The following is a 19,061-nucleotide window of genomic DNA, read 5'->3' as shown; positions in this document are numbered from 1 at the left end:
TACTTTCACATTCCCTTCTGTTTCATGGACGTCACGTCTAGAGTTAGTGTATATTTTAAGGACTATACACCATTCATTTACTTTAGAGTCGCTCACTGGACCTTTAATTTCCTTAACTTGATTTTCCAGAGTTAACTAAAGTATCAAGTTTGAGAAAAATTCTGATTTTATCAGCAGATTTATCAGTTTCCTATTAACTAATTTTCCGATTTATCAGTTTCCTATTGACTAATTTTTGGTCACTCGAAATTTTACAACAAATTTCGATATTATATAATATATCTTGCCGATTACATGACTCATGCAAAATTTCATTCTTCACTCTCCACGCTTTATGTCTGATTGTAAATTAAACCACAAAAACAACCATTCATTTTTCCTGGATTTCCTTCTCCCATTGTCATCTTGGATTATAAAAATTGAGCTAAACACACCCAAAGGGATTCCATCCTCTAGTCATTCCTCTATTCATCTCCAAATGGATCTTGACAACACCCTGTATTCTTTACTACAGAACTAGACATCCATTCTCAGAGCTTTCATTTATTTCACGTTCTTGCTCGTGGTTCTTCGTGAAGTTCTGATTTTGTCTCTTGGTCAGATGCATAAGTTTTTCTTGCATGGGATCTGATTTTGACTGGAAGTCAGATTCATCAGTGTTTCATCTCATTCTGCACATCAACAGAGCACTTTAACACAGGGCTAGGCTCTTTGTCTCATCGATAATTACAATACTCTAACTCAGACAAACATATTTTTCTGTGCATTCCACACCGTTAATACATTTGTGAAATGCCTCATAGAATTTTACTGCAATGAACATTGCGCCAGCTCTATCTATTACGGTTTTCACCATTCGCTTGGTGATGCCATTTTACTGCGAGGTTCGTGGATTTTTGGTGACTTAAATAACGTGTGATACCGTTCTAAACACAAACTGTTTAATCTTGTTTCGAAGAGGCTGTCCCATTTTTCATAGGAAATGGCCGCAGGAGATTTTACATTCATACTTTCAGGAGTCGTAATGGATCATCATAGAGGCCTAAATCCGGTTACCTTTCTCGTCTAGCCAACCAGGGGGCGAATGGGGAGGGAGTCAAAGGTCAAACACACCGACCACCTTAACTTTAGAACGAGACAACGGATCACCTTGATCTTGGGTTCAAATGAAAGCTCTCAGCAAGACCTTTCATTTTATGTGTAACGAGGTCTGTTTTTGGAGATCTTTCAATGTGAAATAATCATTGTTTGATTTTTCAAGCTCAAAAAATTCAGTTTGTCGGGTTCTTCCATGATGGGAACGCAGGAATCACTTAAAAAACCATTTTAAAAGATAGTCTTTGATTCAAGCTCTAAAACAAGCTATAGTTTAACTTGGGGAATCAAATAATTCAAAAGTTATGACCATTCAAAGTTGGCCTTTGCGCGCTATTTTCGAAGCGCACGGACTGTATTCTCGCGCGGCACACCTCCCTTCCTTTTCCTTCGTGCCCGCTTCAGCTGATGACAGGTACAGAAAGGTCCCAAGTTCCTTCCACCCGAAGCAAGACCAATAATTTACGCAAAATTACTTTTATTTGTAACGAAAAGAGAGAAATAACAAATAAACTGAATGCTAATAAAGGGCAAGATGCTGGTACACATGAAATTTACGCCCCCCCCCCCTTTGCATGACTCAAGATTTAATAGAAAAATCAAGCCTCTTTCACCGTGTAATACACTCAAAAGCTGTAGATAATATTCATAGGGCTGGCTCCTGTACGCAGCTGGCCGGAGAGAGGTGAGGGAGAGATAATTAGTTGTAAATGCGAGTTTCAGTTGCTGGTCGGAGAAGTATGAAAATGGCGACTTGACCGCAGTAAATTATCCAACAGCGTTGCACGATGGTGCAGAAAAATATAAATCAAAGTACAGTGTTGTATGGCAGGTATTGTACAATATGGCAACGCTGTAAAAAAGAGAGGATTGTATGTTGCCCCTTCAATATACGGGTTATGCAATGGTGTTATGTAGCCCCTTCAATATGCGAGTTATGCAATGGTGTATTCTTCAAGATGGCGGCTATGCAACAGCGTTGCCGGACGGTGCAGTTAAATAAATAATTTATTAAGGGGTGAAATTTGGCAACATCGAATTGTACAGTGTTGCAAGCTGGTAAGAGAAATTAGTTAATTTTTCGATACAGTGGTGTCAAATCGTGCAAAAAATTCGAATTTTCGGACTTGTAAAAATTTTCGGCTTCGAAAGACCTTATCTTACAGTATGGACCTGGTATCGGAGACTGAAGAGTAGGGTCTTATTCGAGAAATTGAAAAATTTTCGGAAAATTACCCTCCTCCGATCCGCCGATGGGATTCTTTAACACTATCGAAGATCGGAAAACTGTACGGACCGACTTTTGATACGAGTTTTTGTCTTCGAGATTTCGGACTTGTACAATTTTCGCATCGATAGACCGTATCTTACAGTATGGGTCTGGTATCGGAGACTGGAGATTAGGGTCTGATTCGGGAATTTCCATTCAGTTTGATGGATCAAAAATTTTTATTTTTTTATTTTTTTTTGGGTGGATATTTACTGTTACAGTTTAAAACAGTTCGCGATTAGAAAACGCACGCGTTCGAGAAACGTGCGCCATCCTTTTACGGGCCATCCTGATGAAACGAAACTTACAGTCGGATGATAGGCACTTGGAGTACAGATACGGAGCAGAGCAAATAAGCGCCGGTAAACTCAAGATGAATAGAAGAACGTCCGTCAAGGTAGAGGGTGCGCATTTGATTTCCAGATAGACCGGGCACATTGTGATGTTTGCTTCGGATGAGTTTTCCGCCACCGTTGTGGAATTCACTCCAACGACGGTTACGATGATGAAAGTGATGAGAATTATTTTATCGATCATGATTTCTTCCTTGCGATACTGAGAAAAGAATGCATGCTATTTATACGAAATCCTTACCGTCGATCCAACTGTTGCGACTCGCGTCCAGACCCAACCTTTTGCACGGTGCGCTTGAACTCACTTTAAATGCGACTTGAATGTACATCAAAAATTCAAGTTGGAGGTTGTAGTGGGGTACTCCCTGATTGGTTTTTGGGCAATTTCGAAATAGGTTGTCGGAGCTCCTCGAAAAATAATCGCATTTTTGTGGTTTTTTAGGGGTAAAATAGGAAAATTGGCCTTGGAGCGACAAATTAAACCCCCTCTCCCTCATCCTTGCACTGACCGATCTGAATTTATAGTATGTTTTCACCTAGTATAAGATGTGACTTTTCTGAAATTTTCATGCCCATTCACAATTTTTTGCCCCCGCGGCAGCGTTGCCAAGTTCCGGACTCCAAAATATCGAATTTGATGATAAAATGAAGGTTTCGAAGTGTGATTTCCATTCAAATTCAAAAATTCAAATCGTAGGATGTAGGAGGGTACTGCCTGATGGGTTTTTGGCCAATTTCGAAATGGAGTGTTTGAGATTTTTGAAAAATTATTGAATTTTAGTGGTTTTTTAAGGGTAAAATAGCACACTGGGCACGGGGCGGCAAATTAAACCTCTTCTCTCTCGTCCTTGCCGTGACCGATTTGAACTTTTAGTATGTATTAACCTGGTATAAGATGTGACTTTTCTGAAATTTTCATACCCATACAAAATCTTTTGCCCCCGCGGCAGCGTTGCCAAGTTGCGGACTCAAAAATATCGAATTTGATGATAAAATGAAGGTTTCAAGGTGTGATTTCCTCCAAAATTTCACGAAAAATGTGCGATCTGAGAGTTTTCGATAAGATTAAGCATATTTGAACAATTTAAAGTTGCAGCGTTGCCAGCTTCACGATTTAAAATTCGTCAAAATGATCCAATCGCGTTACAACCTCAAGGTCTGGATTTTTATTTCGTTTAGAATTGGTCATTACGGTTCTTCTGTACTCTATGCATTTGAAAATTATGCAACTACTTACTTGATGGGTGCAGCTAACCCAACAAGAGAGGCCGGATAAAGCGACGAGTCGCTGGAAAACGAATGGTTCGGGTTGACAGATAGTTCTCTTTATATGACACAATATTTACAAAACATCTTTAATTTCGTTGTCTCGTCTACTTTTGTTATGAGGGAAACTCACAGCGAACAACGCTACGCTTAAAGTAAACATCAAATCCAAGTACTGGATCGTTTTCTGCAGACCCGGTACTTTACGTAAGGTGCTCGGATTCGGAAAGTGTCTCTTGGCACCGGACGAATGGCACGAAGCTGACTATCGCGTCAACATCTCGCCGGTAAATATGATATGCATCGAATGCAGCATCGCCGACGGTGGATACGTGAACGGGGTGCGCGGACATCACATTTATGCTTTTGCTCCCGATATCGAACCAGGATTCAAAATGGTAGAGCAACCGTCAACGATTCATTACTACTCCGTCTTGGGTGATAAGATCCAACGTTTGCTCGTTAATATGGTAGACCAACAAGGAAGAGCTATCAATTTCGGTGGTGAAGAAGTGACAGTGCGACTGCACGTGAGACCGCTAACTTATGGGTAAACAAAGGATCCAGAACAACGACAACGATACGTTCCTATATTCTCTCGCATATAATAGTATTGATAATCCACGGACTAGTTGTCAACAACAACAACAGCAGCAGCAGCAGTAGAGGAAAACTTTGACCGAATATTCCAAGAGGGCTCTTACACAACTCGAATTCGTGGTGAAAAATCCGAAATAAGAACGAGATGGAAGCTTGGCGACAAGAGATCATCGAATACGAATACATCCGTTTCGGTCCGGTCGACGAACGGCGTGGAAACAATGATTTGATCCGGTTCACCCCCGATACCAACGGTCTGATCACGGTGCTTCAAGATTCGAGGATCTTCATGCGTGTAGAAGTGAAACTCGAGAAAAATCCTGGAGCCGCCGCAGATGCTACGAAACCTCCATTCAAGTTGGCTAACAATTATATCCAGCACATGTTCGACCGTATGCAGTATAAAGTGAACGGGACGGAAGTCGATAGCATGCAGTCTGTCGGAGTGACATCGACCGTGAAAAATTATCTCACATACACTGGAGCGGAAACCACGGGACTCGCAACTGCCAGGTTTTGTGACATCACTCATTCATGGACCGCATGGGATTACACATTGGCGAATCAAACTTTCTCCGCTATCGTATCGTTGTCTTCAATCAGCGGATTCGCAGTACATTTCAAAGACGTTCTAGTCAGATGCTCGCAAGAGTTGATCCTAGTGCGCAGTGGTATGGGTAAGAACGCATATTATATCACCGACGCGGCGACCGCGGACGGTTACACCATCAAATTTAAAATAATCGGAATCTATTGGGAGATTCCCATCGTCAAATTCACATTGGAACTGAAAAAACAAATCTTGCTCAAGATGAAGAAGGACGATAAGATGAGTTTCGGTTACATGAATTGGGAATCGCACGACATCCCGGGAATTTTTCCGACCAAGACGTTCAAATGGAGCGTAAGAACAACCAGCAGGCACTAGCCCAAATTCGTGGTGTTGGTATTTCAAACGGATCGACGGGACAATCACCTGAAGGATTCCTCTCTTTTCGACCATGTAAATGTGCGCTCCATCAGCGTTCAAATCGGTGAGCGTCGGTTTCCTCAAGTTGATACGATCTACGATTTCCCGACTATGGATTATAATCACGCCTACCTGAACTACACCGATTTTATGAGAGACTACTGGAAAGGTGAGAAACTCTGCGAGCCAGCTATGTTGTATGAAAATTTCAAAGATCGCGCATTTTGTCATCAAATGCGTTCAAGTTGAAGATTTAAAAACAGCTCCGGTGGATATCACGTTGACCGATGTGGTAAAGGATAATTTCCCGGCCAACACTATAGCCCAGGAGATTATGATCACACCTGTGAAGTATTCGTACGAACTACTGCACGGAACCGTGAGGCAATTGGATTGATCTTAAGCAAAAATTTAAAAAAAAAATAACATGTTTATTTTTTCATTTTTTTTTCAAACGTGTTATTTTTTTTTCAAGCATAACATCATTTAGAAAGGAATACAAACATGACGTACAATATAAATCAAGCTGCAACGTTTGGAACGAGTGCGAATTTATGTGTTCTTCCGATCGGGCCTTCGTAGATGAGATCGAAGGATCCAGCGTTAATATCCTGAATTGCATCGTCCGTCAAACGGTCCGCAATGTGCGAAGGTAAGAAAAGGAGACGATGATGATTCTCGAAGACGATATCAGCGGCAACGGTTATCCCGTACTTGGATGGCATTTTGATGAGTTTATTCATCTTGTAGCGGGCGTTTACAGTCAGCTCTTTAGCGTTGACGATCAAGATTGAATTGTTGAAAACGTCCATGTCGTCAGGTCTATCTACTGTATATCAAGATACGGCTGATTCCAATTTTCGTGTGCTATATATATCGAGTGAAACAAGTTGTCTGTTATATTAAGCACGGATGATTTCGATTTTCGACTGCTATATTTCGGTTTGATATTTCGTCTGCGGATGATTCCACTTTTCGTGTGCTATATAATAAGTCGGGTTGATTCGACAATTTGTCTGCTATATTAAGCACGGATGATTTCACTTTTCGTCTGCTATATTTCGGTTCGATAATTCGTCTGCGGATGATTCCACTTTTCGTGTGCTATATATTAAGTCGGGTTGATTCAACAATTTGTCTGCTATATTAAGCACGGATGATTTCACTTTTCGTCTGCTATATTTCGGTTCGTTCAATCTGACTTATTTACCACTCCTATATTATTATCGGGGTGATTCCTTTGTTCGTCTGCCACTATAATCTTCTGCTGCTCTTGCATGATTTCAGTTTTGAAATATTCCCGATAAGAGGAATCCGACAACCACATACACAATCGGAATGCGTTCGACATACCGCAAAATGGATGTACTAAAGGACACGTATATGCTGTCGACCAACGAGCCAATGGTCGCAAGGACGGGCAATCTTTAGTGTCCAAATTTACATTGATACATTTTTCCGGCACGAGACGACTGATGAAATCTCGTTTTTGTTCACCTTTAACATATAGTACATCGTAGTGGTTCCCGATGCGATTCATTTTTGAAGTGAATTCATCGTACTCGAGAAACCCGCTTTTTCATTCCAAGTGATGATGATTGCGTGTTAACCAGTTGTTTGTCACAACGTCTTTAGCGCGCAACTTGCTGCTCGGGAACGGAAGTTTAAATAAATAGAGTTCAGTTTCAGTACACTCCGTATCCACAAGAGCAAATTCTTTGACGATGAATTTTCCTTGGCTCCAAAAACCTTGTACATCGAGACAAGCCATCGTCCTCTCGTTCCGTTAGTTACACTTTTTACTATTTTCAAATTCGAGGTTTCTTAACCGATGGTTCTCCAGAATAATTTATACTATTTATACGAGGTCGTTTAACAGCGAGGATTTTTCTCAACTCAGTCTCGGCTCCGCAACTTTCATCCACCATGCAAAGATCGTTGATGTCACGATGACCCCAAGGAACAGTGTTAACACCGTCTTCTAAAATACAACGTTTATCGTCTAGTCCGGAGAGAGTTCTTTTTGTACTTTCAAAAGAGTATAGTCTATGTTTCCACGCCCCGATCCTGCGCATCGGGGCGCTCATCCTCGATTCAGGATCTTGCAATACGCTCCGAAAGTTTTCGAAGTTTAGCGATCTTAACGCTCCCGTTGATACCCCTTTTGCTCTTTTCTCCGTTTCACCGTCGCTGGATCGATAGGCGTACATTTTCGCTCGCAGCGCGACGAACTCGGCAATGGGTCTTCCCGCCGTTTCGTCTTTAAAAGTACCCATCACTTTGCGGTTCGTCGCGCTGCGACATTGGTGTCCTTCTGGGAGGTTGGAGGTGTCGTACATGTGTAAATCTGACATCATATCATCGCACACGTTCGGTGTAATCAACTCGTAAATGAACGAGTCCGTATCCATATAGAGAAGTTGAACTTGGTCGGGATTGTACTTCTTAAGCATGTGATTATAGTGGAATTGATACATGTCTACTTTCCTTAGATCTAGGATTGAAAAACCAACTATCATTGGTCTGTCTACGACGACCTCTGTTCTCCGTAAATGGATTGCTACCAACTCTTCATCGAAAATCGTGCGATCTACGAAATCGACCCGTGAGATGGCTTTCAGTATCTGTCTGCTGTTTTTACCCAATTTAATATTCTTTCGCTTCAACGGGTTCTCGATAAATTTTCCGTAGCAAGCGTTGCTGCATAGTTTCAGGAGCGTTTGGTGGAACGGATTCGTAGCGTCCCGTCTCAACCGGGCGTTCAGCTCGATGAAGGGTGCCAAGAAAGGAGCCTGACGGAATTTGATGGCCCGGTTGACGCGCACCAGTTTTAATCCTTGATCGAGCGCTTCTTTCAACATTACATAGTGGGTAACACAGTTGTATTTATTAGCTAGAGTCGTCAATAGTTCCGTTGATTTCCCCGCTCCCGATGGTGGTATTTCGTTCCTGCACAAGAACGGAAGGTCCTTGTGTAGGTCGTGGAGGTGTTCTGGATATTCAATATCTACATCGAGTATGAACCCGAAAGGAGCGTCGTCGGGATGGTTGATGATAGTTTTCGCCAGAGTTAGCAAGTCTTCTCCTTCCGGGACCCAAGTGTAGTTATCGTAGGGTAGACGCTTTCTCATGGTATGGGCGTACAGTGCCGTCACATCTAAGTATAGTATATAGTTCACTGGTATTTTAGGATCAAACTGATCCGGTATCAAAGAATTGTTTGCGAGAGCGTGCCGTTTCACCACCTGTGTTATCCCGCCTCGGATCGAGCTCATAATCATGAATACCATATCCATATCATTGAAGAGTTGGATTTTCGCTTTAGTTATTTTTAAGAAGGCGTCGAAAGCGAAACCTGGGAGCGTTAAGTAGTTGGCATAGTTCAAACCATAGTTTTTCATCCCAAAGAGTCGGAACTCCTCGAACACATCGCTGAGGAGGCACACATCGAGTCGCATGTAGAAATCTGAATACTCGCCGAGATTACGGAAATTGAAAGTTTGCCATACTTTAAGAAACCGTTCGTATTCCTCTTTGGAGATGTGTATTTGAGTCAGGGTGTTGAAGATAGCCTCTCGTGGTGGTGGACGCGTCTCGTTCAGCTTGGCCGGATTGTCAACGTAATCGTACGGGAACGGAGCTTTCCGACAAACCATATCGAACTCATTATCTGTGCGAGTGAGTTTCCTCATGCGAATGAAAGATTCGCGCGGGATCGTCTGAACCAGTTTATCCAACGACGCGGGGAGGAAACGGAACGAGTCGATGAACTTGATCGAAAACCTGTTACCCAGATGGACCGTCATGCTGATGTAATTTTCCTCCGTGTGTGGTATTATTTCGACGCTGTGAGAATACTAGTTCAGAGGTACCACCTCAGGACCTGAGGTACTACCTCATGGAAATCATACCTACTTCCATTGTGCAGGACGACTCTAACACATTTTTCATGCCGGAAAATAAGATTGCAATTTGAACATAAGGCTTTTCGATAATTGGACCCTGTTTTCCCTCCCGCTCTCTTTTGATGGTCATGATCCCTTACCTTTACGATACCTGGTTGTGAGAAATCCACCTCGCAATGTCCACACCTATTTTCCGCTTCAAATGTGGCCCGGTCTTCATGTGTCATTATAAATTTACCCTCTTTGTCATTGTAACTCTTACTGATTCTTCCTACCAGAGTGATTATATCGTCCAGAAATTTGATATGTGCCTCCTCGCCACGGTACAGTTTCGGTTCCGTCATTTTAAATTCGGGATCCTCCGTGACGAGGAGGTATGCGTAAGAATTTGAGGTGTGTCGCCTATACGTAGAAGCTGGATGCTCCGAGTCACCATGAATTTGTTCTAAGTAGGCTTCAAAGTCTGCATATATTACGAAATTATGTTTTATTTCCTTATGGTGACTTTTGAATTTGAGATATCGCTCGTCGGGAAATGAAGCTAGGAATGCGTCTTTGCTTACTAAAGAGCAAAGAAGTTTATGTTGACTCAATTGCTCCATCGAGTACTTGTACGTAAAGCATTTCTTGCAGATGTAGATACGATTTGCATATTTTGTCAACTGTTTTCGTACAAGTTGTTCAAAGTTCCTGATCCAGCAATAATGGTAACTTAAAGGTACAGGGGTTGAGAGACATAGTAGGTCGGTGTTGTCCTCTCTTTCCGGGTCGGCAACTTTAATTGGGTAAACTGTATACTTTTTCTTGTTGGACACCAAACTCTCAAGGAGCCCAAATACCGAAACCGATACGTTGTTCCTTTTCTCGAATTTGACAGTGTCATCTATGCTCGTGGGGAATCGAACGTCCGAGAAATCGTAATGATTGAACAGATCTAAATATTCATCCGGACGATATTTATCCTTGTTATCCTTCGGGATGAACTTTCCCAACATTGCGAACAGGGAGCAATCGTTTAATACACCGTTATTTACATTGACAACATTGTTCGTGCGAAACGGAAGCTTAACGTACGTTCCTCCTCGATGTAACGCGTAATAGCGGTTGACACGTAGCTCCATACCTTGTATCTTCTTCAGCACCCACCCGGATCCGTTCATGTGAAAATCGAATGACCGAATGACTCATCATTGATCTTGACCCTGAACTTTTCATAATACTCGTCCAGATCCGTTGACGCGAAAATAGCTTCGTTTTGGTCTTAAACTTTTTCAACTGCATTCCTTCCTTATCTTTAATCATCCTTTTACCTTCAATTAAATTATTAATTTAATTTAATTTTTATTCAATTTAATTAAAAATTAACCTTCAATGCCTCGCCGGTGAGTTCTTCTTTAATTTTTCCAATCACGAGGTCTTTCGCTGTTAGTAGGTAGTCATCGATGATAAGAATCTGCGGTTGGAGGTTTGTGATGAAAAGTGTTTTCAACCTGCTTTGACAAGCAGTCTCGACTTGAACTATCGGTACTTTCGTCTCAAACAAATTTCTTATGTGACTTGCAGATTCTTCATGTTTTTCTCTTTTATCGTATGATATTTTGCACGTGTCACAATATTCTTGATTCTCATCGTTGTTGTCATCGGTGGGTGATGAGGTGTCCTTCATGGTGAGCATCTTTTCAATGTGTTCGGGAGATTGCTCATGATTCCCTCCCTCCGTATAAAACTCATCACAAAGATCACAATGGATGAGCGCGTTGGGCTCCTTTTTAATGTGCGTTTCATCGTTGATACCCTCCTTCTTCTTGATTTGTTCCGCACAGTGTTCGTGCTTTTCACCTTGTTTATAAAATTCATCACAAATATCACATTGGATGAAAGTTTCAACAATCTGTTGTCCTTGTTCTTGAGCAGCCATGATAAAGATACTATTTTGAGCTCTAAGTTTTCCGAGTCGGTCAGAAAAGGAAATCTACACTATCTTTACGTTGTAAGATTCTGTTCACTGAAAAGATTTCACAGCGAACAACTGAATACTATTATAACCTCGAAGTTTTATACTCTTATAAGCTCGAGATTTTCTGATTTCGTCAGAACAGAAAATCAACACTATTTTCTCGTTTGTAAGATTCTGTTCGTTGAAAATATTTCAGAGTGAACATGTGAATACTATTATAAGCTCGAGGGTTTCCAATATCATCAAAAGTGAGACTGACGAGCTTTCTACTCGGAGGTAAATATATATAGTTTCCATACCGAGTGGAAAGAAACTGTAGAGTCATAATTACCTCAAAGTAAATATAGTAGTATTTATTAATCACCAAACTCGGTTTCACTCGGGCAAATTGTGTAGTCATAAGTCGTAACATAAATTACACTCTTATGTAGAGTTATAATTTACCTCAGAGTAAAAATAGTAGTATTTGCTAATCACCAGACTCGGTTACACTCGGACAAACTATGTAGTCATAATTTATAGTAGCAATATAAAACTACGCTTTCATGCAAGTGGGGAAAATTATCAATTCTAGTCAGGGAACGTATAAATAGTGTCGAGGAAGTGTGATCGATTATTTCAAAACAAGAGCTCATCAAGTATGGACGCTCCAACCCTCAAATCACAATCGATTAGAGCGATGAACACCTTGGACACGGTATATGAGGCTCTCTCTTTCAAGATTCCAGGAATACGAGCAGAGCTTTTGAACAAGTTTGCCAGACTCCTTTTTCCTGACAAGTTGTTCCACCATCTTAAACTCAGCTCAATAGACACTTCCGATCCCGTCGGGTGTTATGGGTTAGTTGAGATAACGGAAAGATTTTGCCATCTCCTAGAACGTGTCGCAGACGAGCATGAATTAATGTACTTCTTAAAGCAGGGGTACAAGAAAGTAGACGAACGGGACTGGAAGATATGCAGACTTTTGAGTGCGATTCGCATAGCATTGTACACCAGAGAGAGGAGAGCGGTTCTCTGAAAAAGACCTAATCCTTCGCTCCCCAGAAGTCCGGGACGCTCTATGACCGTCGAAAACTTCCAAAACTTGCCCCTCAAGAATAAGGAATCTTGGTCTCTCGTGACATGCTCTATTATAGTCATTCTGACAAGCAAAAGTGAATTCTTGAACAACTTAGAGCGCGCAAAAATTATTCAGAACGCTGTCTCTGTGCCCGATGTATGTCCAACGGGTGATACTGGGATGCATCAGCATGGATTATTTTAACTTGTGTAGCTTTCTTTTCTTTATATGATTTCTCTGTTCATTCTACCAAATTGTGGAATAATAAAAATGTTTGATTCATCGAACTGAACATTGCAATATCCAATCCCAGTTGCTCATTGCAAAACACAAGGTTCCCATACGCATCTCCAAGCGCACACTACTGAAAATTGAAATTCCCGAATCAGACCCTAATCTCCAGTCTCCGATACCAGGCCCATACTGTAAGATACGGTCTTTCGAAGCCGAAAATTTTACAAGTCTGAAATCTCGAAAACAAAAACTCGTATCAAAATTCGGTCCGTACAGTTTTCCGATCTTCGATAGTGTTAAGGAATCGCATCGGTCCGCGGCGGATCGGAGGAGAGTAATTTTCTGAAAATTTTTCAATTTCCCGAATCAGACCCTACTCTCCAGTCTCCGATACCAGGCCCATACTGTAAGATACGGTCTTTCGAAACCGAAAATTTTTACAAGTCCGAAAATCCGAATTTTTGCACAATCTGACAGCTTTGTATCGAAAAATTAACTATTTTCTTGCACCATCTGGTAACACTGTGCAATTCGATGTTGCCAAATTTCACCCATTAATAAATCATTTATCTAACTGCACCGTCCGGCAACGCTGTTGCATAACCGCCATCTTGAAGAATACACCATTGCATAACTCGCATATTGAAGGGGCTACATTACACCATTGCATAACCCGCATATTGAAGGGGCAACATACAATCCTCTCTTTTTTACAGCGTTGCTATATTGTACAATACCTACCATACAACACTGTACTTTGATTTATATTTTTCTGCGCCATCGTGCAACGCTGTTGGATAAATTACTGCGGTCAAGTCGCCATTTTCATACTACTGGTCGGCCAGTTTCGTATGAGATTCAGCCCTATGAATAATATCTACAGCTTTTGAGTGTATTACGCGTTGAAAGAGGCTTGACATGGCCATTAAATCTTGAATCATGGAGAGGGGGGGGGGGGGCGTAAATATCATGTGTGCCAGCATCTTGTCCTTTATTAGCATTTAGTTGCTTGGGTTTAGCTTCGGTACTCTGTCGAAGGTTTACTTCCTGGGCCTGCGCGTGTTCCGGTGATAGCACAATGCGATTCCTTTTTATTGTATCCAATTCTAGCTGTGGTTGCGGGGCATTTCCTCCTTCTACTGTCTCAAAGCTTTGACTCATTTTCAATATCTAATCCTGGCTGTGGTTGTGGGGTGTATTTCCCTTCTGCTGTCTCAGGCATTGTTTTATTACTCGGTCGTTGGCTTGTCTGCTTCAGTCTCGGACTTAGACATACCATTTTCGAGATCTGTCTGGTGTTCATCAGTGTCTGAGTTAGTGTCTAAATTTGGTTTCGGATCTTTTATGGATTTTATAGATTTAGCTCTCTTCTTTTAATCAAGGAACGACACCCAACGGAGTCGGACGGAAATGACAGATCGTGGAACACTGTTGCCATGTGGAGGAGGGACGGAACTCTGTATGCTACCTATGTACACGTTAGTTCATAAGATGCGCTGATGCGCTACGAAAATTCCCTGACATTTCCCGGTCACTCAAAATTCCCTGACAATTCCCGGTTTTCCCTGACGCTTGCCACCCTGCATGCATAGCTTGGTAAAAAAACAAAATTTTAACCTGAATCGATCACCCATTGGGCTTTCATTAGACACTGAAATTCCGCGAAAGTTGGCCTGTTTCGGGAGATGCCACCTCTTTATTGATGTGAAACTTCGGAACGGTTCTTCCAAAATCGACCGTTCTGAAGTCGTTGAAAAACCCTGAGAAATACCTTTTCAGACATGTATGATACAATTGGGCTTAACTCAAAATTATTCCCTGGCGCAAATTTTAATTATCAAAACGATATAACCCGAAATCGGACCTATTGATTTCTTTGAAAATTTCACGAGATGTTGATGGCACCTTCAACTATGTGTGTGTAAAATTTCAGACTGGAGATTTGGTGAGTCGAAAGTTACAGGGGGGAAAAGTTCGGAGTGCGACACTGTGCCCCGGTTTATGCAGTCTCTAGTCCCGAGTTCCGGGAACCATCCCCAAACTAGGGCCGAGCGACATTGACACAATAGTTTCGCCTTGCGCGGTCCGCTGTCCCGGCCTCGGGGATGATTCCCGGAACTCGGGACTGGAGACTGCGTAAGCCGCGGCACAGTGTCGCACTCCGAAATTTTCCCCTGTAACTTTCGTCTCCACCAAGTCTCCACTCTGAAATTTAGCACATGCGTAGTCGAAGGTGTCATCATCATCTCGTGAAATTTTCAAAGAAATCAAAAGGTCCGATTTCGGGTTTTTCAAACTTTTTCAAAGTGGCAACAGTTGGCATGGAATGACCAGGGATTGAGCTGCTGATATTTAAAAAGCAGTTGTTTACCTGAGACTGGCAATAACACGACCATCTATTATGGCTTCTTCAAATTCCAGACCTAGGATAGGAGCATTTCTATTGATTGTGATGTTATTCAATTTTAGAAATGTATCTACCTCTCCTGCTGATCTGAAAAAAAATAAATAAATAAAATGAAATTGACTGTAATTTTGCAGCGGGTACCGTAATTCTTCCCCTTAGTCTGATGATCCATCTATTTGTTACAGGCAGTTAGGGGTTTTTCCTTGAACCCCCTTTCATGTGTGGCCCTAAACCAAAAAGTCCACCATATTTGAACACCTCACATGCTACCGTATTACCCCTGAAAATAGGGATTACATTTGATGGGGGCCAACTATAATGGAGGATAGAATAACCACAACTTCCTAAGCCCAAATTTTGGAAAAACACGGAAAAATAGCTAGGTCAAAATGTGTCCGTTGCACTTAGGAATTTGAAGAGGAACGAGCGTACCAAACGTAATTTTTCACGAGAAAACGATTGGTGTGGTTAAAAACACTCTAAGTTTGATATTAAAGCTGCAAAAGCTAAATAAAGTTCAAAATTTCAACGGAGGTCTCTCGTTCGTTCTTCGGCTACGTCACACCTGGTAGGCTTATTTCCCGCCGTGTCGATGCACCTGTGTTTCCCCATTAGAAATCTGAAGTCGTCTTTCTAAAACGAGTTTCGGTCAATTTATAGCTTATTTTACCAAATTTTCTTGCAGTTGTCAGTTCTTCATATCCTCTACTTTACAACTGCATTAACGGATGTTTTAAACTAGCACCACATTCAAACTTAATACACGGAAAGTCCCGAATGTGAGGTTACGTCCCCCTTTGGGAATTTCCGCTGGTCAAGTTAAAGTTATTTACAAGTTTTTGTTAAAATAAATCAATGCATCTAATTATTGGATATATTGTGTAAAGCTAAGTTTTCATCCATTATTTGACTCTTAATGATGACTTATTACCCCAGTATTTCAGTATAAATGATGTATGAGTAAGGTATTCTGATCTGTGCCCCACTTACTGCGACAGCTTCCTTTCATTGAAACTTGTAGTCGAACCTCTAATGTACAAAAATCCAGTCCCGTTTGCAACTTTCTGAAAAAAGTTGGAGAGTGGTATCAATCTCTTCGTTATGATGTCTAGAATCAGTATTTGGATGGTGATAACCTTGAAAATCGTGCAGGAAGCGCCCAAAGCCCAAAAACAAAATTGCGGCCGCTCGGTAGCCCTTATTTTTGAAAATTCCGTATTATGGCATGAGAGGTATCGATTCCTATGTTTTTTGGGTCGTAAAATTCGAATATGATGCTTAAAATACCTTCCGATCAAAAAAATGTCGCAAATCCAACATGGCGGCTGAAAATACCCACCCGGCGCGAAAATCGCTGAGTTCTCATTTGGCCGTCTAGTAAGGCGGCCAATGATTGTATTGTGTGGTCTCAGGTTTCAAAACAGAATTACAACTCACTGTGCGGCCCATGAAAAAACCCGAAAATCCAATATGGCGGCAAAAATGACCGCCAATCGAAACCTGTTTTTTTGGTATCGGCGTATGGCGTCGAGTGGGGTGTCGTTTCTCATGTATTTTGGGTCGCACATTACGAATATGAAGTCAAAAATTACTCTTGACCAATATTGAAGCTCGTAAATTCAACATGGCGGCTAAAATGGCAGGCATGGATATAATAATAAGCAATTATATACAGCGGTAGTCCTGATTTAATACATTTGTGGGGCCTCTTAGACGCCAAGCCTCTATAGCCTCGCCAAGTTTAGCCGCTTTTTTGGGTCGACGGGACAAGGCTCAAATGAAAGCTTAGGGTAAAGCAAGCTTCCACTCAAAGTTTCAATTTGAAGTGACACCTCGTTTAGGCTGTACAGCGTTACCAATTTATCACTTTTATGTGCTTTAATCAAGGATTTCTGGACTAATAGTCCAGTGCATCATAATTAAACATACTAGTGCATCGGTCTACAAGCTGAATACTACCCTGAGATCGTATGGAAACGCAATTGAAGGCCGCATCGCTAACTTTTCGAAGCAGTGTTTCCAATTTTAGTTTAACGTAAAATGAGGGTATTTTCGAGACTTTTGGCGGAAAACGTTCCATCATGAGCTCTTACTATAACGAGTATGGGATAAACATTACCATAAGATAGTAAATGATAGCTGCTTACGGGGAAAATTGAATTCCAAAAGCAATGTTGCCAAATTTATTTTAATTTCTTACAAAAATTAAAGATTTTCTCAAGTGAATGCTCAGAAAAAGTAATTTCCAAGGCATTTCTCCCATTCTGATGACTGAGTATCACCATGGCATAGTACACGATTACCGTTAAAGGCAAAAATGGAATTTTTAGAGCAACGTTGCCAAATTGTGTACATTTATTTTACGATGAGACGCCTATATTTTTGAGCTTTTCGCGCGAAAATCGCACTTTAAGGTGCCGTCATCATACAGTATGGGTAAAATATTACCATACAATACTTTAGGATTGATTTTGAAAGGAAAAGACGAATTTTTAAGCCAATGTTACAAAAAAAAAAATCAAATGTTACACAATGACATATTAGGAACGCTGTACAGCCTAAACGAGGGGTCACTGCAAGTTGAAACTTTGCGTGGAAGTTTGCCTTACCATAAGGTTTCATTTGAGCCTCGTCTCGTTGACCAACTCGGGTGTACTAGTTTGTTGAACCGGGATTATCCAGAATTCCTTGATTCTAGCGCATATAAATGAAAAATTGGCAACGCATTACAGCTTAAACTCGGTGTCACTTCAATTAGAAACTTTGCGTGGAAGTTTGCCTTACCATAAGCTTATATTTGAGCCTTGTCCCGTTGACCAACTCGGGTGTACTATAGTCTGTTGAACCATGATGATCCAGAATTTCTTGATTGTAGCGCATAAAGATGAATAATTGGCAACGGCATATAGCGCGGCGGCAAGGGTCACTTCAAGTTGAAACTTTGCGTGGAAGTTTGCCTTACCATAAGCTTTCATTTGAGCTTTGACTCGTTGACCAACTCGGGTATACTAGTCTGTTGAACCACGATGATCCAGAATTCCTTGATTACTGTTGAGCTCAGAAAAAAGGTCAACAATATTATAGATAAATCAACACATTTTTATTAATAATACCTTTTTAAGGATAAATTATGACTGGAAGAATCATACAAGCAGGACTTCCTTTTTCATATATATTAGGTTAAGATAAAGAGAAAAAGTGGTCGCCACGGAGACCATTTAGCATAGCATATGCTTCAACACACTCCCCCCTTTGAGGTATCCTCAAAAGTAGGAACGACACATAGTTCCCCCTGTTAAAAATGTCCCATGTGTCCGCATGAAAATTTCATAGGGGCCCATGAGAATTTCATGGGGGCCCATGTGAATTTCATGGGGACCCATGGGGGCTCATGGGTCCCCATGGGCAGGACCTGGGTGCCCATGGGCAGGACCGGGGTGCCCATGGGGAGGATCGGGGTGCCCATGGGGAGGACCGGGGTGCCCATGAGGAGGACCGGGGTGCCCATGAGGAGGACCGGGGTGCCCATGGGGATGGACCGTGGTGCCCGTGGGGAGGACTGTGGTTCCCGTGGAGAGAACTTGGGCGTCCGTGAGCAAGACCGGGTTGCCCGCGGGAAAGTGTCGGTGCCCACGAAAGGTCAAAGCTTAACAGTTAATTCTGCATCACTTGGTACAAAGAACACCCGAGAAAACTTAAAAAATTATACTACCCTTTGAGAGCCACTTATTTTAATAAGGTATAGCGATCACAATAAAATTAAGTTGAGAGCTTGAGAAAAACGAAGTTAAAGTTTGCCAGTCGGTGCTGTTGAGGTTAATGGAAAAAATCATTTTACTTGCGAAAAATGTATAATTATTTATTGAAATGACCTTCATCCCAAGTAGCACAGTGCAACGAAAATATTGAAATTAAATTGCAATGCCATTTTAATAAAATGG

The 19,061-nt window shown here is 41.5% G+C and overlaps 2 protein-coding genes across 13 annotated transcripts in view; both read right to left on the bottom strand.

Annotated features, from left to right (window-relative positions):
* Positions 1 to 19,061, bottom strand: part of LOC109037059 (ATP-dependent RNA helicase p62) — a 120,084-nt gene that overhangs the window by 74,183 nt on the left and 26,840 nt on the right. For 9 of the 12 annotated variants that reach the window (XM_072301077.1, XM_072301095.1, XM_019051551.2 and 6 more), the window contains one exon: positions 15,085 to 15,207. The exons of 1 other annotated variant lie outside the window; for it this stretch is intronic. In XM_072301077.1, the coding sequence (XP_072157178.1) occupies positions 15,085 to 15,207 (123 nt within the window). Of the gene's footprint in view, positions 1 to 15,084; positions 15,208 to 16,110; positions 16,185 to 17,904; positions 18,169 to 19,061 lie in introns of those variants that run through there. 2 more of the 12 variants (XM_019051553.2, XM_072301089.1) reach the window with 2 other exon arrangements.
* On the bottom strand, positions 7,346 to 9,370 carry LOC140224707 (uncharacterized). Its single transcript, XM_072301053.1, has one exon. The coding sequence runs from the start codon at positions 9,358 to 9,360 to the stop codon at positions 7,363 to 7,365; it is 1,998 nt and encodes a 665-aa protein (XP_072157154.1). The 5' UTR covers positions 9,361 to 9,370; the 3' UTR covers positions 7,346 to 7,362.

Source organism: Bemisia tabaci, chromosome 1 (assembly GCF_918797505.1).
Source record: "Bemisia tabaci chromosome 1, PGI_BMITA_v3".
Classification (NCBI taxonomy): domain Eukaryota; kingdom Metazoa; phylum Arthropoda; class Insecta; order Hemiptera; family Aleyrodidae; genus Bemisia; species Bemisia tabaci.
The sequence above is the reverse complement of the archived record's forward strand: the minus strand, read 5'-3'. Positions and strand labels throughout refer to the sequence as shown.